The sequence below is a fragment of the Priapulus caudatus genome, unplaced genomic scaffold (genome assembly GCF_000485595.1).
Source record: "Priapulus caudatus unplaced genomic scaffold, Priapulus_caudatus-5.0.1 Scaffold265, whole genome shotgun sequence".
In the NCBI taxonomy this organism is placed as follows: Eukaryota; Metazoa; Priapulida; class Priapulimorpha; order Priapulimorphida; family Priapulidae; genus Priapulus; species Priapulus caudatus.
Window position 1 is genome coordinate 310,080 of NW_014577326.1, and position 12,003 is coordinate 322,082.

The following is a 12,003-nucleotide window of genomic DNA, read 5'->3' on the forward strand; positions in this document are numbered from 1 at the left end:
CGTAGCTAAAATCCAGGCACTGAAATAATATCTTGCTATCACCATTCAGCAGTTTAGGAGGTGGGCAATAGACGTGTACGTTCCTAGCTGGCCTTAATTGTCGTTCCTTAATTGCCATCACTACTGATGCCAGAAAACGTTTTAGATTAGATTAATTTTAGTGTATTTATAATTAGCTATATTATTATTTTTTAATTAGCTTCATAATTTCTTCATGAGAGAGCTCGCTGACACTGTATCTGTTTGTCACCCGAGTTCTTTGCTGCTAGGATGTAACTTTAGTAATTACCAGCTGGGTGGGCGTGCTTTAAAATCGCTGTCTGGAGTTGGGAAATTATAGATTTTCCTGTTACTCATTATAGCAAGAGCTAATAATACCTATTATTAGCTCTTGATTATAGTAATATAAGTATCTGTGCAGCAGAAGGCAGGCGATACATATCTATAAAACACGAGGTATATGCGCCATGTAGGACTCTCATCCTCCGTGTGATTGTAACTGATACATGTATTTTGGTGGCCGACCTAGAACGTACTGCCCCTCGCGATTAGGTATAGCCCCGTGTAACCCCTATTTAGTAGTACACGGTAAACATTAAGGCTCTCTAAGGGTCCTATTTGTAAGAAAATTTATGGCAGCTCTCTTTTTAGCGCTGCCTTACGGTTAATATTAAATTTCCAAGTTAAGTTAGGGCAATCCCAATTTTACACGTGAATAAGGGTCGCATTAGGTTTTTAGGGTTCCTATAGGAATTTGAGGCACCTCATATATAGAACACAACATTCATTCCTGCTCTATCGCATGTGCTATTGGTGTCCGTTAATGGCGACCGATGTACGTCGCTAGCAACAGCAGGTAGCTGTTGTCACTGCGACGCCACCGCACTGGCCCGAGTGTGCGCTAGCTGGCCGGCCGCACACAAAGTATATAGGTAGTGTGATAATGTCCGTGTGTGTGTGTATGTGTGAGGGGATTCTACAACACACACCCCGACACGGCGCCGTTCTCAAGCGATCTGTTTGTTTTCTCAGGCATCTTTACGGTTCCTGCTCATCAATCACGTCTGTCACGTCAAAGTCGAGGTACCGCTATAGAAGATAACGGTGTTTGTGCACGTGCATTGACTAACTGTAACCACACTACACTTCTCTCTCTAACGACACTACTACCGTTTTCCATCCGATGACGCGATAGTGTCATCGTCTCGTGAGTGTGGTGACGTACCAGCTCACCCACGCCCTCTCGTGAGTGTGGTGACGTAGCGGCCCACGCACGCCCTCTCGTGAGTGTGGTGACGTAGCGGCCCACGCACGCCCTCTCGTGAGTGTGGTGACGTAGCGGCCCACGCACGCCCTCTCGTGAGTGTGGTGACGTAGCGGCCCACGCACGCCCTCTCGTGAGTGTGGTGACGTAGCGGCTGAACGCGGTGACCTTTCGGCTCATACTTCTCACGAAATCGACTGAAGTTGCTATCGGTGTGAAATCAACGCTGGTTGTTGCATCGTGCTGATTTCTGTGCGGTGGCGGCAAATATGAGAGGCATTGCTGGCGAGAGGCGAGCGAAAGATGTGGCGACTGTCAGCAGTTGAGGCAGCTGTCAGCCCGCATGCTGCGCCGCTCGCTGCTGTAACGTGGCCACGTAACAGGTCGTTGCGTGTTGCTGTGCGTCGCCTGTAGGCGCACACGTGCGGCGTGACGACTTATCGATTAAAACCGTAACACGTTAACTTTTGTATTAATACACGATGTGTTTTGTTAGCCATCTTGTTATTTCTTAAACTAACTAATAGGTAATTGTCATCGTGTGTGCGCGTGATAAGGTCGGTGTGCGTGCGCGTCCGTGTGTGTGTGTGTGTCGCAACATATCTGTGAGTGCATGAGTGTATGGTTGCAGTGGGCGTCTATGTTTGCCTGCACTTAACTTACTCATCCAGGTTGTAAATAGTCGTTTCTCGGTTGGCTACGGTAACAATCTAATCCCTCCCGTTGCTTGCTCACCGGCGTTTGTGCCATTAACCTCGTGTGTACTTAACTAATACGCCGGCCACGCTGGTGAGTGATACTAGCATGCGTGTGTTGATTGCACGGCTGGAATCGTGGGCGCAGCGCGCATCATTTCAATCGCGGTATAAAGTTCATCAAGGACCTGAGCTGAAACTCGTGGATAGTCGCGGGGTAGACTCAGACTCGGGTCTGTAATGGAGAGTAGATGGTCGTCTGGCGCGGTGTGATTACGTCGTAGAGAGTTATCCTAATTAATTACTCTGGCCTGCGAGCGAGGCTCGTCGGCTGGTCGGCTGCAGCAGTCCGCTTAATTACAGCACGCCCGATATTCAGCGTGATTTACTATCGAATAAAGACGGCGCTGCTTATAGCGCCGCCTACCAATGGCTACCGTTTGATGGGCGCGAGAAATCGATGGAAATTTGATTTGAGGAGAAAAAGAGCCTCGTGTGTTTTCGCTGCGAATTTACGCTAGCTCATGCGTCTCGGGGTCATTATTCATTATCATGCGTTATTATTATATTCTTGGGGTTATGGACACGGGCGTAATAACCACGGGTTTACCGTTTGAATCCGTTTTGCGTTGTATTTCACCTGCGTGGTAGAGACTTCCTTATAGAGACTGTGGAAATATCTCCGCATTGGAGTTGTATATTACTATTCTTGATGCTGTGATGTTCATAACGGTAATGGAACAGAAATACTTAAAAGAAGTGGGTGGTCCTCATCCACTGTGTAGCTGAATGTAATAATAAATACAACAAGGAAGGGGCAGTCTGTGATGCATCTGGAATGCCAGAATCAATCGAAGGGATTTCATTGCGTCAGATTAGTATGATCTGCTATCGCAAAATCGTGTTTCGTGCAAGTCCGCCGATCTGTTCTTTGAGACTTAAAACACCGCGTTATACTTGCGAGGCCTATAGAACGCTGGAAACATTTAAGACACTCTGTCAAACATTTATCGTGCGCGCGCTTTCTTTCATAAATGTCACCACGCCGGTTGACCAGATGACAAACATTGTTCAGATTTAAAAGAAATCTGTTATAAGAGTGTAAATTGTCCATGTATAAACTGTATACACAGTAAAAACTCGCGGTCTCTCATCTGAATTGTCAGCCAAGAAACTCCAGTACAAGCGCTGTTTGTACTGCCTGTGTGCATACACATACACGCCCGCTGGACCCGGCCTATAGCCCGCGACAGACATATTCTGCGCGTAAATTCAGTTACAGGGTTTTGTTTTAATCTTCTTGTATATGTCAACCGACCGTGATTCTGCGGCTATGGCGGCGCCTTATTTACATAAATAGTATGCCTGTCCCCAGTCTACCCCACCTGTCCCACTACCCCTACCACCTACCACGCTAGTGCCGCGTTCCCTACCCGACAGCGGTCTAAACATCGACCACGGCGTCCTTGCCGTATGCCGCGGCAGCACTCGCCGGCTGCGGTTGATGGAAGACAGCCAAACTACGCTGACCACGCGAACGCCCCCCCCCCCGGGGGAAAAAATGTGGACCTTTTAAAATTTTTGGGGGGTCGTACGACCCTCACGACCCCCCCCCGGCCCCCCCCCCCCCCCCGGGGGAGACATTAGCATAGTTTTTCATGCATGCGAGCACCCGCACACACGATGAAGCCATACTATAGAAGCTCAGCTTCATGACCGTGAGAGCAAACACGGCAGCGGCGGCGGCGCGCCGCGCGTTCACTCGTCAGGCGCCGCACGTCCGTCGTCTCCAGCGCGCACTTGTCTGTCGTCACGTTGAAAAGAGAAGCCGGCGGATCGTCGATAGGGCGCACTCTCGCAGCATCCCCTCATCGCTCGCTAACGACCACCTGGCTCACAACCTCCACCGCTCGCTCGCAGGCCCCGGCGATGCTCTGATTTGCGGCGGTGTATGCGTGCGTGCGCGCGTGCGTGCGTGCGTGCGTGCGTGCGTGCGTGTGCCTCGCCGCCTGCGACCGTAAGTAATCGCTTCCTCACTTTGTCTTTGCAGCCAGTCGATACGAAGGACAAGCCTGCGGGACAAGTCTATGCTGTCGCGCAGGGAGGCGCAGGAGGAGGCCAAGCTACGCGTGCAAACAGAGGTGCGTGTGCGCGAGCTCATGCATGCGAGACAGAGAGAGAGAGATTCCCGTGACGGGGGAGGGAGGGGGAGGCGCTAGTGTAGCAAGCTCTAGTCCTCACTCGCTGGCTAATGAAGATGGATCACTTGACCGCGTGGACAGCTTTCTCACAAGCCTCGTGGATGCAGACTGATCTTTAGCTCCTCACCGACTCTCCTTGTTTAACCTCCTGTTCGTGGCCTCGTTATATCATGAAACGTGACATTAATCATAAATCATGATCAGTTGACCACGGCTTGCTCTATCATTGTCCGTCCTGAATGACGTAGGTCCCCCCCCCCGTGATCAGTTGACCACGGCTAGCTCTATCATTGTCCGTCCTGACTGACGTAGGTCCCCCTCCCCCGTGATCAGTTGACCACGGCTAGCTCTATCATTGTCCATCCTGCCTGTTAGTTCTGTTATCAGCTGACGATTCAATGCGCTGCTATTCTTGAAGCCCCTGCGGATGTTCCTCCGTCAATATAATATAACACGGCGGCATACAATACGGTTTACAATAAAGGCCAGGCATTGGTGGCTGTCTCGACCTTATAAGTACAACGCAAAACTAAACGCGTACTGCTAATTAATTTTTTGCGTTGTTGTTTTCTTGCGAGGCGAGCGGATGAGACACGTCATTAGTACCGCAGGCAGGAGCATCTCATTAGAAAGCCATCGCGAGTCGAGATGACTTAAAAGTATCCAGCTCGTTGACCTAGTTGTGCGGATCGCGTTATGCAATCAATGCACGATGCTGCATCAGCTGTGTAAATTGCTGCTGTCGCCGCGCTCACGACTCGCAAATCTGAATGCTGCCTGATTCATGCGGCGAGCGAGAGAGAGAGAGAGAGCGAAAGCGTGCGAACGAGAGAGCGAGAGAAAGAGAGCGAACGAGAGAGCGAGAGAAAGAGACTGTGTGTGTGCGCGTGTGTGCGTCTGTGCATGCATCCATGAGTGTGTCCGTGTGCGCGTCCGTGCGTGCACGTGTGTATGTGATAGAGAAGGACAGACAAGGAGAAGGAAGGGCGAGAGTTAGAGAAGGAGGGATGGAGAGGGAGGTAGAGCGAATGGGTTAGGGGTAGAGAAAATCGATGATCCATAGTAAGATTAAATTGTGCGTGTGTGATTTGCATCTGTCGTTGCTAGTCCTCCCTGCAGCAGCAGCAGAACAACAGTAACAGCAGCAGCAGCAGCAGCAGCAGTAGTAGTAGTAGCAGGAGTAAGATAATATAGGTATATTATCTTATTATTACCTTACCTATATTATCTTACTCCTGGTAGTAGTAGTAGTAGTAGTAGTAGTAGTAGTAGTAGTAGTAGTAGTAGTAGTAGTAGTAGCAGTAGCCGTAGCAGCAGCAGTTGCAGCAACAGTAGCAGCAGCAGTTGCAGGCAACAGTAGCAGCAGGCAGAGACAGACAGAAGCCCGGCGGCGCAGCACGAAGCAGGCGAGCGGGAGCAGCGAAGCAGCAGCACAGCCTCGTATGCAGTACAGCAGCCAGAACAACAGTAGGCGAGTAGCCGTAGCATACCGCAGTACAGTAGCTGTAGCAGTAGCAGCAGGCAAACAGACAGTAAGCAGTAGCAGTAGCCGTAGCCGAGTACGCCCGAGCAGTAGCAGTAGCCGAGTAGCCGTAGCAGTAGCAGTAGCAGGTACCGTAGCCGTAGCAGTCGCAGTAGCCCAGTACCGCAGTTAGCCGTAGCGTAGCAGTAGCCGTAGCAGTAGCAATACGCAGTACCCGTAACGCCGTAAGCAGTAGGCAGTAGCCCGTAGAGCAGCTAGCAGTACAGACGCAGTAGCGTAGCAGTAGCCGTAGCGCGTAGCCGTAGCAGTAGCAGTACAGTAGCGGCGCTAGCAGTAGGCATAGCCGTACAGTACAGCAGGTTAGCAAGTCAGCAGTACAGTAGCCGTAGGGCAGTAGCCGGAGCAGTACAGTAGCCGTAGCCGGTCAGCCGTAAGGCGCAGTAGCAGTAGCAGTACAGTAGCCGTAGCAGTAGCAGTAGGCAGCTAGGCAGTAGCAGTATCAGCAAGCAGTTGGGCCAGCAAACTAGTAGAGCAGAAGCAGAAACAACCAGTAACAGCACAACAGTAGTAGTATAGAGTAGTAGACCGACGACTAGGGCAGTAGCAGTACAGTAGCATGTAGCAGTAGCAGTAGCAGAGGCAGTAGCAAGTAGCAGTAGCCGGAGCCGTAGCAGGAAGCAGATAGCAGGCAGCGAGTATGCAGGCAACAGTAGCAGCAGCAACAAGCTAGTAGCAGCCAAGAAGTAGTAGTAGCAGTCACAGTACAGTAAGAGTAGCAGTAGCAGCAGCCGTAAATCAGTGCAAGCAGGCAGCAGCGACCAGCAGCGGCACAGCAGCAGCAGCGAGCAGCAGCAGCGGGCAGCAGCAGCAGCCAGCGACAGGCAGCGGCAGGAAGCAGCAGGCAAGCAGCAGCAGCGAGAGCAGCGCAGCGGCAGCAGCAGCAGTGAAGCCCGAAAGTGAGGATTGCGTGAGGCTTCCTCATTAAAGCTATAAACCATGAATCATTATCGTACCCGTCATGTTTGCCCTTCGCATCGCCTGCAACACGCATTCACATGAGAAGGGATCCCGCTCATTCCATTCTGCTCCAGAAATAGAGCAGTATGACGGGCGGGGAGCGCATGAGATAGAGGGGAATACAGCGAGAGAAGAGAGGAGACGAGAGAGAGTAGAGAGAGAGAGATAGGGAGGGAGACGAGAGAGAGAGAGATAGAGGGCCAGAGATGCAGCGAGAAGAGTAGCAGGTGCAGGTGGACGGTGAGCAGGGCGGACGAAGTAGCGACGTACCTGAGTAGGGACAACGGCCGACTCCGGTGATTCAGATAGCAGTATCAGCGCTGAGCACCGAGAAACGCTCAGCGGCACTGCGCCACAACATAACTATTCCAATCTAGTCCCGAGCCCGGAGAGCCTCAGCGGAAGCAAGGCGGCTAGCACCCTGCCCGTCACGTAAGCGATCCGACGTCTGCAGAACCTCCTACCGTAGAACAATCTCATCCCGCCCCTTCGCTGTCGATAAAGCCCCTCTCCAACACTGTCAACCATCCCCCCGCGCTTTGCTGCTCCGCAGGAAACCAACAGACGGCGGTGCCGACTACGCGGACCGAACGGTCAGAGAGGTACCGGCAGCGCACCGATCACCGATGAAGTGCATACCTCCAAAACGGTCCGGCCAACAGTGGACAGCAGCGCTCGGTCTCGTCCGCGAAGCCTCTCTCCGTAATGATGCACAGTGAAGCAGGACGCGCCCTTTGTCGGTTTTCTTTGTCATCGTCTCGCCTGAATGCCGCTGAAGCTGAGAACCGACGCGCGCGAGCGCTGGCGAAATCCGACCATCCCACTACGTCTGGCCTGACAACGAGCTCCGGCCGATGGACGCGGCTCGCAGCAAGTCGGCGACTCCGAGCCTGGCGCTGCGATGCGCGCCCCGACGCAGCGCTGCAGGCAGCGAGCCGCGATGTAGCAGCGCCGCCTGACGAGGATCCTATTCCGTCGGGCCACCGCGAGCTCGCGCGACCCGCTGAAGCACAAGGCGCGGCTCCGGTCGAGCGAGGCACACAATCGCACCGCAGGAGGTGGTGTCTGGCGTCCGCGCTTGCCGGGAGAGCTGCGAACGTCGAAAAAGCGCCTGCACGCGACAGCTCACGGCAGTGCCTGCGAGCGAAACGCGTATGGCGGCGGCTGGGCCAGCGCGCGACGATAGAGCCTCATCTGATAGACACTACTGAGCATGATTCTTCGAGGCTCAGCCGCCGGGGGAGGTGGGTCCGCGGATGCCGAGCTGCCTGCGCCGACTAGGATGAGCCTTGCCTGAGCTGTGCGTAACGTGAGCCGCGTGAGTGCGTGCGTGACTGCCCTCGCCGCGCAGTGACTAGTGATCTAAGCATTGCCTGCACTGCTACTGCTGAGCGATCGGTCTCCGTCGACTCGGCTACTACTGCAGGCGAGTTGCCGCACTAGCTGTCTCGTGCCACTCCGCAGGGATGTGCGCGACCCTAAGATGCCGATCGGCGACGTGACTCGCTAGCACTGAAGACTCACTGGCGGCTGACCGATGCCCCGTGAGAAAATTCTAAATCGCAGCATCAAACCTGGGCATCGCATGGCAAGGTTAAGTATCGGGCTTAGTATGTAGGCTACTGTGTCCCTACGTATACAATTTGATATGAGTACCTTACACTTATATGAGTCTACGGAGACTCGTATGTGTATATATATGTATATGGTATATAGCTATAGAGTATACTGACACTTAGGTACGTATACAACAGGTATTGTATATGGTCTGTGTATATGATATCTATATGCAGAGACCTCATACCTCATGCATAGTTTCTCCAGGCCGGTGAGTTGACAATAAAGCGGTTTCGGAGAACTATACAGAGCACAGAACAAAATGTAGAATCATCTACAGATTCAGCTACGATCTTTAGGGCGTATCGTCGTTCACGCTGTACGGTGCCTATGCTAGTCTTCTTAGGCGGTCTTAGTTGTCTGCCCAACCATGGCGTTTGCATCTACCTGTTGTACTGCACACCTGCTGCGGTATATCAGTAATGTGCATAAGCCGGCGATCGCGCGCTACTTTCTAGCACAGATACCCTGCGGCCGACCAGCCATGCACACGTCACGTAGTCCCTGGGGTCACAAGTCGCCTCTCGTTGCACGAAAGCTTTGCCATTTTCGCACTAAGTGTTGCGAAGCTACCTTAGCGAGAGTAGGCCGCACTCTGAAGGTCACGTGGTACGTGGGCTTCTAGCAGCGGGACGTATTCGTACAGACAGCTGCGCCGAAGCGCTAATCAGCTAGAGCTGATTGACTGACCCACCATAGCCTGCTGAGTCCTAGCGCGTTGCCGATAACTACTTCAAATTAGGCCCAGGAACGGCGCGCATATTCCGGCGCCCTGCCTCGGCTCACTTCGGGCCCTCGCTCCTAGGCCGCACGTCGCCAGCGAGAGCTGCTTGTTTAAATGCTCGTGACCAGAGCTTGCCCTTAATGCAGCGCAGCGCCTCACGCACGTTGTGAAACTCGTGCAGATACTGACGACCTCCATATACGTCACCTCGTGATCTTTGCTGACTTAGGGCGAGCGTCGGTCGAATGTTCCGAGACTCAGCGGCCTCCACTGGAGGGTCGTAGACCGCGGCATAAATATTCCGTTTGCCCCCTCTCTGATGGCCTGATCGACTTGTCGGGTGTCGACGGGCGCTTTCGACCGTTGCTTCTCGTCATACTGGCTACTCGCCCGGCCCCGGTACCGGATACTGCTTACTGGCTATGCCTACGCGCACGGCTGACTGCTACTGCTACCGGCTACGGCCGCTCTATACGGTCGGCTCTATGTTTAAGCGGAAACGGATGTACACTCTTTGTTGAACTTCACAGAACCGTTGTCACAGGGTTTTAAAGTATCCTTACGGCAGTCTTGTAATAGTCGCTTTTCTTGAATGCGGCTTGTAGGCTCAAGCCGCAATGGGCTCACTTCTGCTATGATGAGCATATGTCGCGCGCGTGTCCAAGTACGCTCGGCGGCCACCTACTAAGAATGCCGATTTACAGTATCTGGACTCAATTAGCGGAGCTGAACACGGACCACCTAGAGCGTCTCTTGCTGTATTGCTCTCTGCAGAGCATGCAGCGATGTGGGCTTTTCTGCCGGGCGCTGAAGAGAATTTTCGTACCACGAGTGACCGGGGGTAGACCAGACCCGTGCGTATCGGGCCGAACCGCCCTCTTTACGTCTGGGCACGAGTGCGCTATGTGTGCGCTGTGTGGCGAGAGCACTCGCATGGAGAGTCTGCTCGGGCCGAGGGCCCAGGCCTAATGCACCTGAGGCGTCTCACTGCTCGCGGCGTGCGTGTTGAGAGCGTGTGGTGCTGTCTGTGCGATGCGCGTCGCCGTCGCTGACCTGAGCCATACTGTTTGCTGCAACGTGCCTTGCTGGGCACGTCTCGCTAGGCTATCTTGCACGCTAGAGCCACGCTACGTGAGCTGATCATCGTATCGGCACCGCAGCATTGCAGAATGCGCTTCAGTAGCTAGCGATCGCGTGTTACTATCGCTCCCGTAAGGAGGTCGCAAGATAAAGTCAGATAGGTAGATGTCTGATGCGGCTATAGGAGAAAACTGAGCCTTCACAGTTAGGATAACCTACCATGATACGCTTGTTCTCGAGATCATCATGCGCTCAGTAGACGCGAGTCGAAATTCTATCATCGTACCCGTCGGATGTAATCAGCTCAGCAATCGGCCTTTGCGAGAGCATGAGCGTATAGAGGGCTATCGATACGCCTGGAGGAGTTTACGTTGTAGACCTTTTATAGCGCTATAGCTGGTCATGCGCTCTCAGCTCTATACTGAGCGCGACTGTTCTAGCTAGCCTCTGCTCAGAGCGCAGGCGCGAGTCTATACGAGAGCATTCTACATTTACGGCAAGTCCACAATCTCCGCTTGGCAGCACCTTACCAGTAGAGCAGCTTGAGAATAGTTGCACGCGCTTCTGACGTGGCAGAGAATGACCGTGTGATTTGCCGTTCGTCGGCGTGCGTACTATATTAAAACGCTGGGACCCGGTTGTCACTAGTATCGGAGAAAGGCCCAGCGATTTTTTCTAGTGCTTGCATGTATCCACGTGTGTGTAGTCACGCATCATCGACGCAGGTGTAACTCTCTGTAACTACTGCAATAGTGTTTTAGCGTCAGCAGCTCTGTGAGCAGAATCAGTTATTTATATTAAATATTGGCATTATATATATCCTATTCCGTGTTCGTTGATGTACAGACAAGTTTTAGATTTTGCAGTGATGATATTGAAGGCTCTTGTTAGCGGAAAATGATGTGTGTGAAACTTGATGGTATATACATAAATGTACTTGAATGAAGGCACAATAAGTTTTGTCTGTTATGTTTGCCAGTTAACATCCCCCCCCACCCACTCAGGCAACTTATCACTGGAACACTCCCTGCTCTTTCTTGCTATTCGCATGTCCAATATCGGCGGCGAAACTCCCACCAGCACATTCATTACCAAGTGCGCAGCTTAAAAGCATTCAAATGATAAATTTTTAAATCTGGTTCTCACATTGCTCGGTACATCGCATCTTGCGTGGCTTATCACTCGACTGCTTCTCGATTGTTCAATCTCGAGATAGTAACGCACAGGTCCACTTTATAGCCTCATTAAGTCAATTCCGGCATTTCATCTGTTTAAGTGGAGTATTAGTACGCGTTGAGGGCAGGAACGGCTAATGTTTCTAATCAGAAAGGAGCAAGTTTCTGCTATGGCGTTGGGCTGACATTCAAGCAAGCCGGGATATCCGCGCGAAGCGCGCCAACGCCGCTAGCGCGCTCTAACACGTCTTGCTGCCGCTCGCTTCACCTTACACGTTTACATATATACACGCAAGCACCTAACTTTCGCTGAATTTTGACAGTTCCTGGCCATTCGACGATCGGTTTAGACTAACCAGGGCAGCTCGACCATTTCTTAGAAAATGCATTCCAATTCGAAAGTATTCGTTATTCGGCGCGCTAATTCTTTGCACGTAATAAACGAATTTTCCTAGTATTCTTCTTTGCTTTGTTTTTCGTTGATGAGGGGTAATACAGTATGTTTTGCGACAGACGCGCAACGAAACGCCGTCATCTAGAGGCATATTAGACTGGTACCGACGTTTTGCCCACCTTTACCTCGCGGCCTATCGCTACGACCACGTAAGTGTAGCGCTCTCGAACGCTGTCGAACTGTCGACTCTATTACACCAGTCTATAATGCTGGTAATTCTCTTATTCCATGTTGTTTGTGCGCACGCAGCACAGCTATGTTGTCAGACAGTATAGATTTCGTGTTCTTAAGCA

At 52.2% G+C, this 12,003-nt stretch overlaps 1 protein-coding gene across 2 annotated transcripts in view; it reads left to right on the forward strand.

The window, feature by feature from the left end:
* Positions 1–12,003, forward strand: part of LOC106808282 (protein phosphatase 1 regulatory subunit 16A-like) — a 126,356-nt gene that overhangs the window by 112,971 nt on the left and 1,382 nt on the right. The window contains exons 10-11 of one of the 2 annotated variants that reach the window (XM_014810929.1): positions 1,033–1,083; positions 4,010–4,100. In XM_014810929.1, coding sequence (XP_014666415.1) covers positions 1,033–1,083; positions 4,010–4,100 — 142 coding nt within the window. The remainder of the gene's footprint in view (positions 1–1,032; positions 1,084–4,009; positions 4,101–12,003) is intronic. The other variant, XM_014810930.1, reaches the window with a different exon arrangement.